The sequence below is a fragment of the Populus alba genome, chromosome 14, assembly GCF_005239225.2.
Source record: "Populus alba chromosome 14, ASM523922v2, whole genome shotgun sequence".
Lineage (NCBI taxonomy): Eukaryota > Viridiplantae > Streptophyta > Magnoliopsida > Malpighiales > Salicaceae > Populus > Populus alba.
Genome location: NC_133297.1, coordinates 10,446,434 through 10,464,363, shown reverse-complemented (window position 1 = coordinate 10,464,363; position 17,930 = coordinate 10,446,434). Strand labels below are relative to the sequence as shown.

Genomic DNA, 17,930 nt, shown 5'->3' with positions numbered 1-17,930 from the left:
TATTTTTTATTTTGATTTTGCATTGAAATATGCTCTAAAAACGATACCTAGCATGCTATTTAAATTATTGTTAAATTTTGATATGGTTTTATCAAATTAATTATTTTTTCCTTAATCACATAACATTGAGGAATTATTTAATAATTTTTTATAAAAATTTGCTTTTAAGATCATGATAAGTTTTTTTTATTTAAGAAACAATGCTTTCAATTAAAAAAACATGTTTTTGTTGAAACAATAAATATATGCATTAATAAGGAAATATACTTTATATTTAAGAGATACGTTTTTTCTTCTTATTTCAAATTTAAATATTTAAAAAAACAATATTTTTATTGTCACTACTATTTATTAAAAAACTATGTTGATAATAAATTAAATGTCATTGTTTTTTAAAAAAGATTAGAGCATTTTATAATGATAATCATTTCTTTTATAAATAATTATAATTAACCTCAAGTACAAACTTTTAGAGATAATTTTCTCATTATTATTAAATAAAAATAAAATATCTTTTTTATTTTATTTTTACTATAGATTTTTTTATATAATTTTCTCAAATTTATTATTCTCATTTGTTTTTTCATATACGTGCATAAAAATGATTGATCTATTACTTTTAAAATTTTAATTAAAACTTGCTTTGAAGATCGTAATAAATTTTTTTACTTTAAAAACAATGTCCCTCATCAAAAACATTTTTTTTTTTGTAAAGATAAAGAAACAAATAGCATAAAAAGAAAATTATATATTTTTTTTACCAAAGATAGATGCTTTTTATTTCTTTTTAGTTCAAATCATTCTTTTTTTTTTTTTAACTGATTGCCTTTTCTGATCATTCAATGAACCATGTTGTAAATTAAAAAAAAAAAATCACGAATCAAAAAAGATAATTTTGATTCAAAAACACTTTACACTTCAATAATTCTCTTCATCTTTTTTTGTTTGTGAATGTCTATTTTTATTATTGTATAATAAAATTTAAAAATAAATTTTAAAAATTAAATTATTAAGCTCAATTATATACATGACCTAGGTTATAGAGTTAACCTAAGTTAATTCTAATCAATCCAAAATATTATTTTTATCAATATATTTTAAAAAAATTTGATGCGAAGGAAAGCACAAGCAATATAATAATAACAAAAGAAAACAACTTAATGGCCAGAAAATGGTAGGACACAATAATTCTAATTTGTATTTTTATTATTGAAGATAAAACTTTATTATGATTTTATTATTTGAGAGGTTTACAACTCTTTAAATAAACCCAAAACCATCTTAGATAAATTAGGAAACCAAAAAACAAAACAAAAAAGTAATAAAAATCCTAAAAAACTATAAAAAATAAAATCATCAATCTCAATATTTGATTTCCTAAACAAAATAGGAAAAAATAAAATCATAAAAAAGAAAATATTCTCTTAAACTACGGTGAGTTTGGAATTGTGGTATTAGTTATAGTTCAAAGTAATTTTCACTTAAAAATACTTTATATAATATTTTTTTTATTTTAAAAATTATTTTTGATATTAGCATATCAAAACAATCTGAAAATATATATATAAAAAAAATTTAACAAATTTTCTTTTTAAAATTCAAGGAAACACGGTTTGCACTGCGTTTCCAAATATACTCTAAAGTCTAAATAAAACATAATAATAATTAAGATTTTTTTTAAAACAAAAATCCTCTTACATCAGTCTCAAAATATGTTTTTGAATTGTAATATTTTCAAATTATGTTACTTTACTGAAATTTTTTTATCCGTTGATATTTTAGCATTTAATTATATTTTAGGTTTTAATTGCACACTTTATCCAAAATATAATGTAAAATTAGCATTTAAGTATAATGCAACGGTCAACCTGAGGAACGTAGTCAAACCTGGTTTCACAAATTCTCCCGGTCTCTCTGCCCATTTAACAGTTGCTTGGTCTGGTGTGTTGTAAGAGATGATGACATACGATGAACTTGATCGGAACCTTGAGGACGTGACCAAGAACGCCGCACATCACCAGCTCCAGACCCTCCACTCCATCCTCCAACACCAAGCTAGCGTTGGCTATCTTCAGCCTTACCTCTCTGCCTGTCATGCCCCCGTCGATGCCGCTACTTTTCGAAGCCAGGTCCCTTTGTCTTCCTACGATGACTATTTTCATCTCATCAATCAATTGGCCAATGGAGACATTGATCACCACCAGCCCCTCCTCTCCGCAGATCCTCTCCTTTGTTTCTTCTACAGGTACTGCTTTGATTTCTTCTTTAAGCCCAATAGTAAAAAAAAAAAAAAAAAAAAAATCGAGGAGAAGAAAAAACCTATCTTGTATCAGATTATAATTTATATTTTAATTTTGTAGCTCTGGCACTAGTACAATGAAGCCCAAGTTGATCCCTTACTTTGATTCAGCTCTATCAAGAGCTGCCTCTTATAATGCTCATCAAGGCAGCGCTGCGATTTTTCGAAAGTAAGTCGTTTACTTTTAATTTTATTAATGTTTTTGCATTTTTTGGTTAATTTCTTATTCTTAAATTGTTTTTTATATTGGTATGCATAATCAAAGTTTTATTTTTGTTATAATCATTGATACATTGATTTAGGTTAGTTCCACCACGACCTGAAGTGAATAAAATCCTTTGGTTTCTATACGCGGACGATGCTACAACTACAAGAGGTGGGTTCAAGGTTATGGCTGCCTCTACATACCCTTTGCAAGGGAATAAGAGTAGAAGCAATTGGTCTCAAACTCTTCCTTGTATTAGTCCTCGTGAGGTTGTTTTTGGTACAAATATTGAGCAACAAATGTATTGCCATCTGCTCTGTGCACTTAGGAGCTTTGATATAATTGATGGGATTCGTGCTGCGTATGCGGCAGGCTTGATTAGAGCATTTTCACTGCTGGAATCCAAGTGGGAGAAACTCTGTGATGATCTCGAAAGTGGGTTTCCTAGTTTGGAAATTGCTGAAGCGGCAATGAAGGAATCTGTTGTTGAATTTCTTGGTGGACCTCAAGTGGATTTGTCGAGGAGAATTCGAGAAATTTGTGCAGAAAGCAATTGGGGTGGGATTCTGTCTAAATTGTGGCCTAATGTTCGCTATGTTAAGTCTGTTACAACTGGAAGCATGAAGCAGTATTATTCCAAACTCAAGTACTATGCGGGGGATCTAATGATTTTAGGTGGAGATTATTTTGCATCAGAATGTTGCCTGGGTATTAACTTGGATATCCAGCAACCTCCAGAGTCAACCCGATTTGTTATGCTTCCAACCGCAGCCTATTTTGAATTTCTCCCCTTTGATTTGAATGAGAGCAGTGTTGTTGGTGAAGAAACTGTGGATTTTTCAGGTGTCAAGGTAGGGAAGATGTATGAGGTGGCTGTGACCACTTACAGAGGATTGTATCGATACCGTTTGGGTGACATTGTAAGAGTTGTTGGTTTTCATAATTCATCTCCACTGGTAGAGTTCGTGATGAGAGCTCCTAAAACTGGTTACGAGATAATAACTGAGAAAGACTTGATGTCTGCTATGGAGAGTTTTCAGCATTCGATGGCAGCAGAAGTTGTGGAGTTCGCAAGTTTCTCAGATTTTGAGTTGAGTCCAAAGCAGTTGAAGGTGTTCATAGAATTTAGAGAGGGATGTGATTTTCTACAGGAGGAGAAGTTGCAGGGATCAGTTGAAGCTCTGCAGAGGTGCTGCTCCTCTCTTGAGAATGGTTTGGGAGAAATTTACAAGGTGCAAAAGGATAGGGGAGAGATAGGCCCTTTGTTGGTATCTGTTGTAAGGTCTGGTAGCTTTGATGGGATATTACAAATGGCCATCAAGAATGGGGCACCGGCCGGTCAATATAAACCACCAAAAATCATTAGGAATCGTGAGATTGTTGGTTTTATGGAAGAATCTGCTGTTCTGACTATAAACCTGGATTCATTTCATGGATAAGAAACCAAATAACAAGTCAGGAGGTTGCAAAACCTTTTGTGCTTCAGGCTTTTGTTTGTGATGGAAATATGTTTTCAATTTGGGTGTGCTCAATAAAGTTTCGAGGCTGCAATGCCAATGTGGCGTAAAACAGAAACAATAAAGTGAAAAATCCAAAATAGAGAGAGGCCAACTGTTGTGCAGATGGCCTGGCTAAATTTGGGATAGGGTTTAGGCTGGGACAGGTAATTTTAGGCTTTCTTGTTGGTTTTTGGGTCTGGGCGTTTTGCCCTCTTGTAATAAAAAACACAAACAGAAAAAAAAACAAAGATTGAAAAGTGCAATAAACAAAGAAATTTGATTTATACTTGGGCATGCAAGGATCAAACCAGCTCTATATATTTAATTAAAATAGTAGCAATAAGAATAATAGAATTGAACGACGCCGTCGTGAATTATTTGACTACTCTTTCAAAAAAAAAAAATTTGGAACGTTTGAGCATGGATTTGTACAATGGCGGTATGGAGCTGAAGGAGATTCAAACACTTGAAGGGCACACCGATAGGGTTTGGAGCTTAGTTTGGAATCCAGCCACCGGAACTTCTAATATTCCTCCAGTCTTCGCTTGAGTAGCGATGGTATGACTGATCGAATCTGGAGCAGACTCCTTCCAATCGCCTTTGGCATTGCAAGGTTTTCTTTTTTCCTTTTTCCCTTGTTTATCTTTTTTTAAAAAATTTAATATCGAGGAACTCATGCCACTCCCTTCGGCTGCAAGTCAGATAAACGAGTGGCCAGTTTGGCCCTAATGCCTATTGAAACACATACTAGAGCTGTTGGGTCGGGTTCCTGGATATCTAGGAAATTGTTTAATTTAGTTGGTTTTCCCGTCGGAAGATTTTTATGATTAATTATGTGATTCTGGAAGAAACACACTAGAACTGTTCGGTCGTGTGCCTGGTCTCCTTCTGGGAAATTGTTGGCAACTCCCAGCTTCGACGACACAACCGCCATTTGGGAAATTAATGGCGGTGATTTCGAAGGTGTTGCTGCTTTAGAGGTGTTTCAATTGATTAAAAAAAATGCTGGCTTTTGCTGCCTTTTTTGAGTTTGATAAAATCTTGCCATGCCCGGGACTGATCTTTCACTTCTCAGGATCATGAAAATGAAGTGAAAAGCGTGCATCTGGATCGCTCCTTCAGACGTGTAGTTGGGATAAAACTGTTTGGATTTGGGAAGTAATGCCTGGGAATGAATTCGAGTGCGTGTTTCGGTTTTTCCAAGGACACTTAAAATGGTCAAATGGCATCCAGCCATGGATGTTTTGTTTAGCTATGATAAGGTAAAATTGCTCATCTCTGCTCTTATTTCCACTGAAATAAGCTTCTTTAAAAATTCCATTTCTGCTTTCGAAATAAGTTAAAAAGTATGAAAACAACATTATATTTTCACAGAAATACAGGTCCCCCCCCCCCCCCCCACCTTTTGCTTGTGTTACTCTCACAGATGGGCTCTTCGTATACTTTAATCATTATGTAGGCTTAGCTGATATAGTTAGCTTTTGCATAGACTTCAATTTTGTATTGCTCTAGTTCATGCTATGTGTTGGTTTATCAATAACTCCCTCTGCAAAATGAGGGATCAAATCTAATTGATCGAGGCATGTTTTCCACTCAGCAGTCTCTCTTCCACTCTCCGGGCACTTTCTTTTGGTGATGAAGGAGATAGAATGGCTACCTGTAGGTAAGCAAATCTTTTCTCATTTTGATGGTCATTGGGGGAACGATTTTTTATTCTTAAGGAATCTAGTAAAAAAACCAGAGTTGTTCTGGCAGGCAACTGAACAGATGAACAAGGAAGAAGGGAAAACTGAAGTTCCATAGCTCTCTATTATTCTCAATAGTGGTCGAAGTCCCGTCAATGTGTTTTTATATATAAAAAAAATTCAATTAAAAATTTATTAAAATAATATTTTTTTTCATATTTTTTTATTTATTTATAATGTCAACATATCAAAATAATTTTTGAAAAAATCTAAAAAAAATATCAATTTGATATTATTCTAAAAAAAAGAGTTTGAAAAATAATGTTGAATCATAAAAACTAATAGACACATTAAAATAATTTTATAAGGGTTTGTTTGAGAGTATGATAGAAATTGTTTTTCAAAATGTTTTTAGTTTGGAAATGTATCATAATAATATTTATTTTAAAATATAATTTTTTATATTAGTACATCAAAACAATTCAAAAATACAAAAAAATAAATTTTAAAAAAATCTCAAAATCATGATTGTATTGTTATGTCAAATTATAACAAAAACTAAATGGTGTGAGGAAATCACTGTAGATCAAGAGACATTTCACTGTAGATTGTAATAATAGTTTTACTTTCAATTTCTCATTTTTTTACGAGCGGATAAATGTTTCTTTGACTTTCTTCTACAAAGACGATCAAGTTTTCTCAATTTTCAAGTATAAGCAAATAACAACTTTAGAGGTATTTCAATGCTATTAAGAAGGTGCATGAGATTTTTTGGTAGCCAAATCTGTCCATCCGTCATATAACTAGATGCACAATCATGCTCTCTTTCACATGGAACGGCGCATGTAGATATATCATGGTTGGATTGTCATTGGTGATTAATTGTTTAAGTTTTTTTTCTTTTCTCTAATTCATAAAAATTAGCTATTTTATAGAATGCAACATAAAATACAAGTTACTCTTATTTTTAATTTATGCACCATTTAAAACTCTAAATAATATAAATAAGCTGCTTGGCAACTAAACCATGTAGTATATGCAGGGATAGGCTGCGAGCTCAACTGGCATCAGTGTCTTTCTCTCAAGTTCGAAAAAAATGTGGTGGTTTGAGAGATTATCATGTATTGTGCTGTAGGAATTCCATCTGCAATGGGCAGCAGGAAACTTCTCCATTCATTTGGATGGAACACAAGCTTTTCAAACCAAAATTAATACACATCAAACTTCAAAAACAAATAACTATTATTATTATAATACGATGGTCACTGGAAGCTTTCATGGTCGTTAACTTCAGGGCTCGTGGGATTAGTCGAGGTGCGCACAAACTGACCCGGACATCCACCTTAATAAAAAAAAAAAAACTATTATTATTTTTTAGTTTCCGCAAGCAAGCAGGGTGTAGCTACTTGATGTATTGTTGATGTTCTTTATTTATTTCAATGACATAGCGATTGTTATATCATTAGAGATAGCGTGTGCTTTGTTTCCAGCTACTAGGATCAACGTATGGCTGCTTGAATTTGTTCCAGGGTTCTTCCTTTTGTTTCTGGCACCAGCAATGCCACAAACGCTATGGTCATCGCATTGATCGCAGCATAAAGAATAAATGTACCTGAAAACAAGACTCGGATAAGTCAGATTTCGGCTTGCACATCTTGCTTTACAGTTTAATGTTAAATTGCTTCTGATAAAATGAAGTTTTAGATTTATTTACCATAGGAGCTCCAGGACATGAGGAAGTTGAAGGTGAAGGAAACTGCCCATGCACAGAACCAGTTCACTAGTGTTGCTAGGCTTCCAGCAACTCCTTTGATATTCAAAGGGAATATCTGCAACAAAAAGATAATGTTTATATTGGGGGGATATATCCAATATATATGGAGACGGAGCTATCATCTTGAATGGAGTATTAGATTACCTCTGACATTATAACCCAAGGAATTGGACCCATTCCTGCCGAAAATGTTCCTATATATAGCTAAACTCGAAGAGTGATTGTCAGATTTAACATGGGAATATATGGGGCCTTTTGTCGCTAATTGTGTTTACTCTTTAGGAAGATCAATCCAAGCTAACAGTGATATCGTTTGAGAAAACTTGTAGCCTTACCAATATGCCGGTTACAGCGAGCATGGGAGCTGACTTGAGTGCTAATTCATGAACCTGTTTTACACACAAGGTATCTCTAAATATTTATATATCTGGAAAAGAAAGCATCGTGAATTATGACTTGTAAGGTGTATATGAGAATGGGAGTTTGACTATAACCTTCAGATAGAATGAAAGGCCTGTTATTAGGCAGGCGATGACCAGTCCTGATGCAGAAACCTAGAACGCAGAGGAAGTACAGCTTTCAATATGTGAAGGGGTGGTTAGTCTGAGGAAGCTCTAACTGAGACGTGAACAAAACTTTACCAGTAAAAGAGGCTTTCTTCCAACTTTATCTATAATGGTTGTGTTTAGGACAACAAACACAACCTGCAAAATGGAATTGTTTCAGTCAATTCGAAGCGGGTTGAGACAATTAAACTTTCTTTCTAATTTGACTAGCATTCTGGGAAGTTAGAAACCTGAAGGATGGCATAGATTATGGTTCCAACAGACGGAGAAAATCCTGAAATATCAGTCAGATAATTAGAACATTAATCATGAATCTTTGAGCAGCATGCCAGTTCAAACTTTGAGTTATTCGGTCTTCTTTACCTGCTACTTCAAAGATAGAGCTGGCATAAAAGCAAACCTATTTACAAGGACTGAGTGCAGGTTTCTTCTTTGGAATAGGTCTAGCAGTTTGGCTTTTGGGAGGCGTTCCAGAGTTTCTATATAATCCTGTCATACAATTGACATAGTACTCGTTATTTTATTTTTTATTGTAAATTTTGAGACACTTACAATGAAATCCTAATGCAGACTAGAAACTGGGAACCTTGATTTCAATTGCCTCGTAAGATATATCAGCAGCCCTGCCACGAAGTTTCTGTAATGTGGTTTCAAACTCATTTTCACGCCCCCTCTTTGCCTGGATTCATCAGATAGTGTGTCATGCATATGTTATTCTTCGTCATTTATATATAAATATTTATGTTTTTTACCAGCCATCTGGGAGACTCTGGAATGAGAAATAGGCCAACATGCAGAATTAGACAAGGGATGAGTCCTGCAAGACTTCAGAGGTAAGCTCCCTGACTTACTATCCGTTGCATTATTTTTCTTTTGATGATTGAATATGCAAATGGACAGAGTAAACATACCAGTCAAAGCCAAAACCCTCCATCTCAGTAGTGTCCCTATTATGAATGCAACAGACACTCCAGTAGCAACCATAAGCTGAAGATATGATAATGTAACGAGTTGTGAATAGTAATCCTTATGTATAATTTGTCGTTATGGATGATCTGCATTGTCTATTTCATGTTCTTTTATTCAGAAAGAATCCATCAAGTTAGACGGTCACAACATGGGAATACAAATTTAACTATGAAAATAGTGTGTACGTGATTTCGCTCTGTGCAATCGTTACCTGAGTCACAGTTGTTAATGTTCCTCTAAGGTTTGTGGGTGCAATTTCAGCTATAAAAACAGGTACCTGGTCATGATCAATAATGACATGATGCTCATCAGTAACATGTTTTATATTAATCAAATGCTAGACGGGAAATAAAATGTACCACGAAGGACAACGCTCCCATTCCATATCCCGTTGCCAATCTCCCAATGTCCAATGCCAGAGCGCCCTTTCATAATGAACCAAGACAGGGTAAGATTTATTGTCATTTATTTGGAAAGATCATTTTTTTATGCTTATTAAGATGACACAAACCTTAGCAAAGTAAATGGCAAGCCATCCTGCAGCACAGAAGGTGCTAGAAAATCTCATCGCCTATATCCCACATGAACACAGTATTATTAGGTGGATGTTCTCTGGAAAAAACATGTAAGAGCAGAATCCTTCGCTAGTTTATCTTGAAAGATTAGGGATTCATAATATCATCAGTTTTCTTACCCCTTTTCGACCAATATAATCAGCAATTGGCCCGCTTGTGATTGCACCGATCATTGCACCAACTGTCAATATGGAACCAAACAAGGAATACTGCATATGCATAATTGCATACTCAGAAATCAACAAATCAGTTTAGAAGCTAAAACCCTGAGAGTTGATTTCCTACGTTTAAAGTTGCGTCGTACACACGATCTGATTTTGCTAACGGAAACTATGGAGAGGAAACTATCAGCAACATAATCCAGTGAGTTCCTCTCAAGATTTAGCATTCCAGAGATGAAGAATTGATTATTGGATCAGCAGAGAATTCCCTCTGAAAAGAAAGAATTGTCTGAGTTGACAAATGTTTCCAAGTATCAATTTTGTGGGGTCTGATTTTGAGCATTTATCGATGTCATTATCCTTGCTTGGTTTTGTCAGGGGTATTAATTCGAGTCTTCAAAAAGGAAAATATTCGTTAAGTTATCTGTTTTTTGGAATAGAAAACTGCTGCTTCTAGGGTGCGTGTAAATTTTTGTTGGAGGTCTGGCTTCTTCATCTTTTCCCTGAGTTTTGCAGCCTCTTAGTCTCTTATGGATCCTTTGTGTGCAGTGATATCATATCACTCCAACGCTTCTACAGTTCTGCCTTTTGTACTTTGCCTACTCTCAAGATTTTCTATGCTCCTATCCTCACTTCCCACCTTAAGCTGCTTCTTTCGTTTCTTCTCATGGATTCATTTTTTGTCAATTTGGATTTTCTTGCACAATTGTTTAACTACTTTAATTTGCCGATGCTTTACTAAGGTTAATAGGTTATTATTTTCTAGTGCTGCCTCTTGGATGTGGCTTTCATTTGGTCAGGAGTTTCTATGTTTGAGTTCGACTTCTGTTTGCTAATGCCCCTAATTGTTTGCCTAAATAAGCTTCTGCTCCTCCTATGCTGATCTAGCTGTTCCATGGTGCTGGACTATGCTTTTTGTCCTATTCTACGCTGTCTACAATTTTCTGGTTTGCTCCTGGGATCCTTAGTTTTAATCTGTTACTTCTGGCATCATTCTCGTATGAAGGTTAGCTTAACATTTTCCAATCAATAAAATCTCTTCGATTTTTCAAGAAGAAAAGAAAAGAGTGAAGCTAAGGCCTTGCTTGAATCATTAACTCACCTCTGCTATAGACAAAGACAGATCTTCCCTTATAGCTTTTTGAGTTGGTGATGAATAGCCAGACTGGATTCAAAAGCAAACATCTGTTGTCAGCAGTCGTAACAATGCAAGGTTTTGAACCACTAACTAATAGTACGTGTTTTTAGAGTTGAAAAGGAAATGACGAGGCGGCACTTACACAGGATCCAACTTCAAAAGAACCAGCAACGGCAACAAATGTGCTGAGGTAAACCATCCAAGCAATACCAGTATTGTTGCTGCTACACCGAGAGCCGGATCCTTCTTCGCGAGATGAATTCTGGAGCATGAGTGGTTCTCTTGCATCTTCGAGCGCACCATCGTGATCATTCTCCATCTTTTCTCTGATGGCCATGCCTTTTCTTTTCTACTATCTATCTATCTATCTATCTATCTATCTATCTCTCTCTCTCTCTCTCTCTCTCTCTCTCTATATATATATATATATATATATATATATATATATATATATATATATATATAAAATGGACGAAAACAGGCTAAAGAGAAGTCTGACGAAATGTTTTTGTGGTCGAAGAAGACAGATTGAAAAAGGCCCGAAATGAGATATATTTATTGAGCAACAAAACGTGGACGATATTTGCTTTCGAAAGTAGCCCAAAACACTCTGGTCTCGGAGCTGTCAAACTTCAACAATCATAATAATAGAGCATGGCTCACGGCTTCCTCTTATGTTAGCAACGTAATGCACATTTTGTAGTGGGATCTGCCCTTTATGCTGTGCAAAAACGTAGCTGGTTTCGTAAGAAACAGGAAGGGATTAGGTGTATCAACGCTGAGTCAATCGCTGAAAGAGCAAAACATCAACATGCTAGCCTTGCTACTTCTTGGTATGTTCTTTCAGAAAGTTTTTAGCAGAATATAAAAGACTATCAATTCTAAGCTCTAATTCGCTCTGTGCTTATAAAATCTGTCTCCTTCAAGCATGGAACAGTCGAGCCATAAAACGTTTTTCTATACCTGACCATTGTATTGACAGTATCTGCTTTTGGAGAGAAAAAAAACCTGTGCCTGTAAATAAATAAGTGCCCGTTTTGATATTTTGGAAGTTTATGTGAATGTAACCCTAAAATAATACCCAAGTTGTAAAAGGAATAATAATAATAATAACTAAATAAAGACAGGGTTATTCCACGTCACACAAGTGGCACTCAACAACCAAAAAGATACAAGATATGTGAAAAATGACAAAGCGTTGAATTGATGGTGTGAAGGTTGACAAGCAGGTGCAGGGTTATTGGTAGATAGCGAAGATGAAAGGAGTGCCTAAGACAAAGATGCAAGAAAGGACAAAATAATCGTCCGACATTTTTCACGATGATCCTATAATATATTTTCAGAACTCAAAGGATTTTAAGGTTTTAAAAACCAAAAGGGAGTTTTAAAATTAGTTTTAAAGTTTACATTTAAGGTTTTCTTTTAGTTATTCTAGGTCATTGTATGTAGAACACTAAAGAAGTGATTATCATCTGTTTGTTTTCGTATTTCAAAAATATTTTTAAAAACATTTGAATTTTTTTTTTATTTTTTTGTTAATTTTAAATTAATATATTTTTAGTATTTTCAAATTATTTTGATGTGCTGATATTAAAAATAATTTTTTAAAAAATAAAAAAAAAATTATTAACATATATTTTATTTAAAAAGCACCAACTCTAAAAGGCAATAACATTGCATGCTCAACTTAACAAGAAAGTCAAAAAGGTTTGCTCTTAGAAGGTATTTTTTTTATTAAATTAAGAGAATACATCTGGTGAAGTTAGGAAAAACTTTACTTTTATGATCCTTTCAATTTTTTTTTATTATTATTAACGTGAATGTTCGGGTCAGTTTATATGTACCTCAATTAATTATACAGATTCTAAAGTTAACGATTATATAAGCTTTCAGTAATTATTATATTAGTAATTACAGGACTCGAATACGAAATTATTTTAAAAAATAAACCTTTTAATTTCAAGCTCTAGTAGGTAATGGCACTACCTGATGGTTTCCTTTCAACTTTTTTAAGCTTGAAGCCATGGAAACAAGAATTTCTTACATTAGTTGGGAAAATAATTTTCCAAAGTGGATAAAAGAGGCGAGCAATGGTCTTCCTAACAAACCTTAATAGTAGAATAAGATGGTGTGACATGCCATGAGAGATTCTCTATAGCTAAAAAAAATCTTAAGTTTTGGCGCAGAAATGAAAGCATTTGCTAACGAGAGAAAACAAACAATGTTTTAAAAGTTCAAGAATGAAACATACTATTAATCAGTTTTCATATCTTACTCTATTAATCAATTATTAATAACATTAATTAATAATCTAATTATTATCAATTACACATTAATTGATTAATTGGGATTTAATTAATTATTCATTATTTCTTCAATTTTAACACACTTGAGTTATAAAAATCACATTCAATTTTATTAAATGACAAATAAAATTTACTTCTCTCAAATCTCAAACAAACCCTAAAATAAAATGATACAAAAATTATCATTATAAAATAAGTATACATGCAAACTATAAATCCAACAAGCAAATTTTGAATAAATTAACTTTAAATATAAATTAGTGTTATAACAAAAATGGATGAGTTTTCTTACATGGTGGAATGAAGCTTGACATAAAAATCAAACCAAGGGAGGAAGGTTGTGTTGATGTTGGTGGTTTGGGTGGCCGGATTTTAGAGGGGGGTGTCGAAAACTTGAAGAAATTAAAGTTAGGGTTTGAATTAAAAAAAGAGAAGAAGAAATGGGCACATAAATTCTATAATTATTATTATTATTATTCATAGAAGATTTCTTTATTTTATTTTTTTAATTTTCTGGAAATGATTGCAAGTAAATCTAAGGAGAGTTCCGTGTTACAAACTGGCACTCCAGCATGCGTCATCAGAGAGTAAATTTCAAATTCTCAAATTGAACAGACCTAGCTTAGACAGAAATGGCAAAGGGATCGAATGCATCTCTAATCCCAAAAAAATCAACATTTACCTCTCAAGACTCGATGAACAACAAATCATTAAACTACTCAAGAAAGTTAACAGCTCCAAATGCCAGCAATGTGTGATTTTTCCTGGCTCAAAATTCAAGGGAAAATATTATGAAACTGAGACCAGCTATAAGAACATGTTTTAGGCGTTAGAAGAGAGAAAGAACGTGCCACATAGGATAGTGCTCCCATTCCGTATCCTGTTGCCAATCTTCCAATGTCCAATGCCAAAGCGCCCTTGATGTATTAACCAAGACAGCATAAAAGATACTGTCATGTCCTTCCCAAAACCAAGTTGTTATACATACTATGATGACACAAACCTTAGCAAAGTAAACGGATTTACACAGAAGGTGTTAGAAATTCTCACCGCCTGCATCCCACATTGACACAGCATTATTAGGTGGATGTTCACTGACAAAATATATAGGAACCGAATCTCTCACAAGTGTAGCTTGAAAGAACTGTATAGATTCATGATAGAATCTCTTTGCGTATCCCTTTCTTGTGATTGCACCGATCATTGCACCAACCGTCAATATGGAACCGAAAACAGAATACTGAATACATACTCGGAAATTAACACTTCAGATTTGAAGTTAAAGCCCTAAGAGTTGATTTTCCATATTGAAGTTGCATTGTATACCAGGTTCAGATTTTGTGTACGAAAACCCCAAATATGCCTTGTCTTTTTATCCTAATAGTCGGTTTTCTGCAATTGATCTTAAACCATTTGTAATCTTTTCCATGTGCTATATTTGTTTCATATTCGTTTCTTATTCCCCATCTTCAATCATCGTAAATATAGTATAGATTTTCCGATGGTGATTAAAATTTAACGTCAATTAAACCTGTCATGTTTCCTGAAAGTATCGGTTGAATAACAAATAGAACTGTAGAAGCTATCGTGAAAAATGTAAGGATTTGCCAAGTGTGTGGTTTTTCTGCCTAAAAACTGCAGAACTGTACAACCTATAATTCTCTATGTCCTCTCATGCCTTATCTTTACCACTATCCATATCTTTATATATATATATATATATATATATATATATGGACGAACAGCCCAAAGAAAAGTCCAAGAAAATGATTTCGAAGACAAATAGGATGGGATTTATCTTTTTCTGAAACCACGGTCATTTTCTTAAAAAGCTGTCTCGTTCAAGCATGGAACAGTAAAGTCAAAATAATTTTCTTCAAAATAGCATCTGCTTTAGGAGGAAAATAATAAACACCAAGACTGTGAATAGGAGCACGTTTCATGCATGAGGAATTAAAAAGAAAATTCTTGGTTATAAAACCGGCGCTGCCATGGATGATGGTTTCAACTGCTATTGTAAGCACGTAAATGATGTTTTTTAGAATTTTATATGAATATAATCACAACAACAATGTCAAGTAGTGACTGCTAAAAGAAGAATAACAAAATAAAGGCGGCCTTACTTGTCGACCTATAAACGTCGACAGCAGTAATGAGAACCAAAGGGAAGAATAGAGATAAAATTTAGAATAGATGACCTGTAAATTAAGATCAATTGTTGAATCGTGGATACTTCAGGTTCACAGGCACGTGCAGGGACGAGGAACTTGACAGTTTCAACTTTACAGCAGTGTTATGTTGACTTGGTAGTATGTTAATTGAGGCTAGTTTGACCAAGTCATTCCAGAACAAAAAAAGTCCTTGCACTGTTCTAACACTTTTGATTCAATAGCATCAAGGTGCAGCGCAAGAGCCTTGAATGTGGTTTTAAGCAGCTTCAATCGCAGTTCTCTTCCTTGCCTACCTGGAATGTTTAGCAAAGGCTATAGGGAATGATTGTCCGAGAAACTGGGTTGCCAGCATCGGCTTGTTTTCAAGTTTTGAGGCTTCTCCTAGTGGATGAAAGAATCTCTGTTCTTGTCTACCAACATGCCCTGTTAGGATTTGCTTTGCCCCATCGCAATATGCAAACAGCATTGCAAGTAAACCAAGAGAGAGTTCCTCGTACAAACTGGCACTTGAAGCCTAGAGCAGTTCCTCGTATACATTCTGTGGATTTTCTTCCTAGTTCAGAGTCAAGAAACACCATCATGAAACCGAGATCAGAACTCGTATACGTTCTTAGATCATACAAAGCATTTTCATTCTCCAGCCAGCCTACCTAGCGCACAAATGTGTCCAGACGCCAGCATACACTTTCCGGGTGCATATTATGCCACCTACAGCTCAGACTTCTCATCTCTAAATATGAATTACATTGCAAACATCACTAATACCGAGCTATTTTCGGTAAACAAACCAAGCCTTTTCTCCAAAAAAAGTCCAAACATACTGCGAGCTTCTGCCATGCCTTGAAGGTTTGGAAACTCGCAAGGAAGCACACCAACCCTTCGATAGCCTCCCCAAGGAGGGGTTGACTCAAAAGACCAATGTTTAGATACGGGCTACTCGCTATAATCTCTATTCAGTCTGTCTACTCAGCGATAAAGTAAATGAGCAAACAAAAAACGATAAATTCTTCAATCGGAAGAAAATTTGAAAATGGCAACTTGATTATGCTATACAGTAACACTATTACCTCTAGCACTTGCAAGGCATGAAGCTTTACGTGATGCTGAAGGTCAGATTATGCATCTTTAATCATTAATCCAATGATACACATCTTCATTTAGATACATAATATCATATGCAAACAAAACATCAGATAGGCATCCTATATCACTTAAACTAAAAGAATTAACTATTCCTTTTCATCTATTTATCTTTACTGTGAGAAGAGTCGTTCCAAATCCAGAATATTGAATCTAAATCGACAAACAAATGGTTGGGCATACCAATCAGTGCAAATGAAACCACTAATGTCACAGCTATTCTATTGCTCTAGAGTCTGACCTTGACCCTTCTTCCTTGCGGATAGAAGGGAGATCATTCTCGAATGTGAAATGCTGATAGCCAGCTGGACTGGAGAGCTGACCAGAGGCGCTTCTGCTTGCAGTTCTCTCAATATCATCCATCTCAGCTACAAGAGAAAAACTTGACCCTTCTTCCTTGCTTTTGAGTATATTTTATATATTTATTGTAGGTTCTCCTAACGATCCTTAATAGGATTTTCAGGTCTTTCGTCTGACATTTCTTTAATTCAATATTTTCCGAGTGAGTGGAATAATCTTTAATATATATATAATATAAATAAATATGTATGTTGATTATACAATGAGTACAACTAGTAAATTTTGAATATTTATATATGTTGCTTTATTTTTCGAGTACTCATTTATTCTTAAATTTGCACTCGCAATCTGTCAAAGTAAATTCTATTTGATATGATATACGTTCCTTTGATTCTGTGAATATCTATTATGCCTTGATATGGGACTTGTCAGTAACTCCATGCTAACGGAGAGTAGTCTATGTGTGCACATAGTATTCTGTATACCTAGCTGGTGAGAGAGGCATCAGCCTGTGGCGACTGATCATCCCATAGTGGTCACTGACGGGTGTCATCTGGTCACCTACGGGTGTTATCTGATCTCTGACATGTAATCTACTACATTATGATAATATGTTACATTATGATAATAAGTTTAGTAAGTATATGTATATGTATATGTATATGTATATGCATATCAAGATAAATCATCTTGCAAACTATTAATATCTGAAATATCTTAAATGTATATTAAATGTTATTTCCTCACTGGGTTGGTTGAACTCACCCTCATTCTTAATATTATTTCAGGTTCTTAGTTTCTGATAGCAGTTGGACTTTGTTGAGTGTTTCCGCTTCTTCAGTTCTGGTCAGTATGTCTTGCTTGTTTGCGAGGCTTTCCTTTCAGTTTGATTCGATGTCTTAGACGCTCCACTATTACCTTGGTTTAATTAAATTTGGATATTGACGATGTAATGAGTATTATGAATTATTATTTTTGTTTTAATAACTATCTTTTGGTTTCATCAGTATTTGAATAATATAATATTTCTGAAGATTATGTGACGCTACATATTTTTTGAATAAATTGTTCTTTTGATATATTCGTTCTGAGGATTAGCGTAGGTGAGGTGTCCTTACCACACCGCTCCTGCATTGCCGGTC

At 34.4% G+C, this 17,930-nt stretch overlaps 1 protein-coding gene and 1 pseudogene across 1 annotated transcript; one reads left to right on the top strand and one right to left on the bottom strand.

The window, feature by feature from the left end:
- The first annotated feature begins 1,863 nt into the window (after positions 1-1,863).
- LOC118041403 (probable indole-3-acetic acid-amido synthetase GH3.6) lies at positions 1,864-4,287 on the top strand. The gene is made up of 3 exons (XM_035048720.1): positions 1,864-2,245; positions 2,361-2,468; positions 2,602-4,287. The coding sequence occupies exons 1-3, from the start codon at positions 1,956-1,958 to the stop codon at positions 3,941-3,943; spliced, it is 1,740 nt and encodes a 579-aa protein (XP_034904611.1). The 5' UTR covers positions 1,864-1,955; the 3' UTR covers positions 3,944-4,287.
- A 2,625-nt stretch (positions 4,288-6,912) lies between these two features.
- On the bottom strand, positions 6,913-11,262 carry LOC118041405 (sugar transporter ERD6-like 7; annotated as a pseudogene).
- Positions 11,263-17,930: the final 6,668 nt, after the last annotated feature.

Bases quoted from the DNA above. Each gene is read 5' to 3' on its own strand.
- LOC118041403 (XM_035048720.1), top strand. From the start codon at position 1,956: ATGATGACATACGATGAACTTGATCGGAACCTTGAGGACGTGACCAAG. The intron at 2,246-2,360 runs GTACTGCTTTGA...TTAATTTTGTAG, and splicing joins CTCCTTTGTTTCTTCTACAG to CTCTGGCACTAGTACAATGA. The intron at 2,469-2,601 runs GTAAGTCGTTTA...ACATTGATTTAG, and splicing joins AGCGCTGCGATTTTTCGAAA to GTTAGTTCCACCACGACCTG.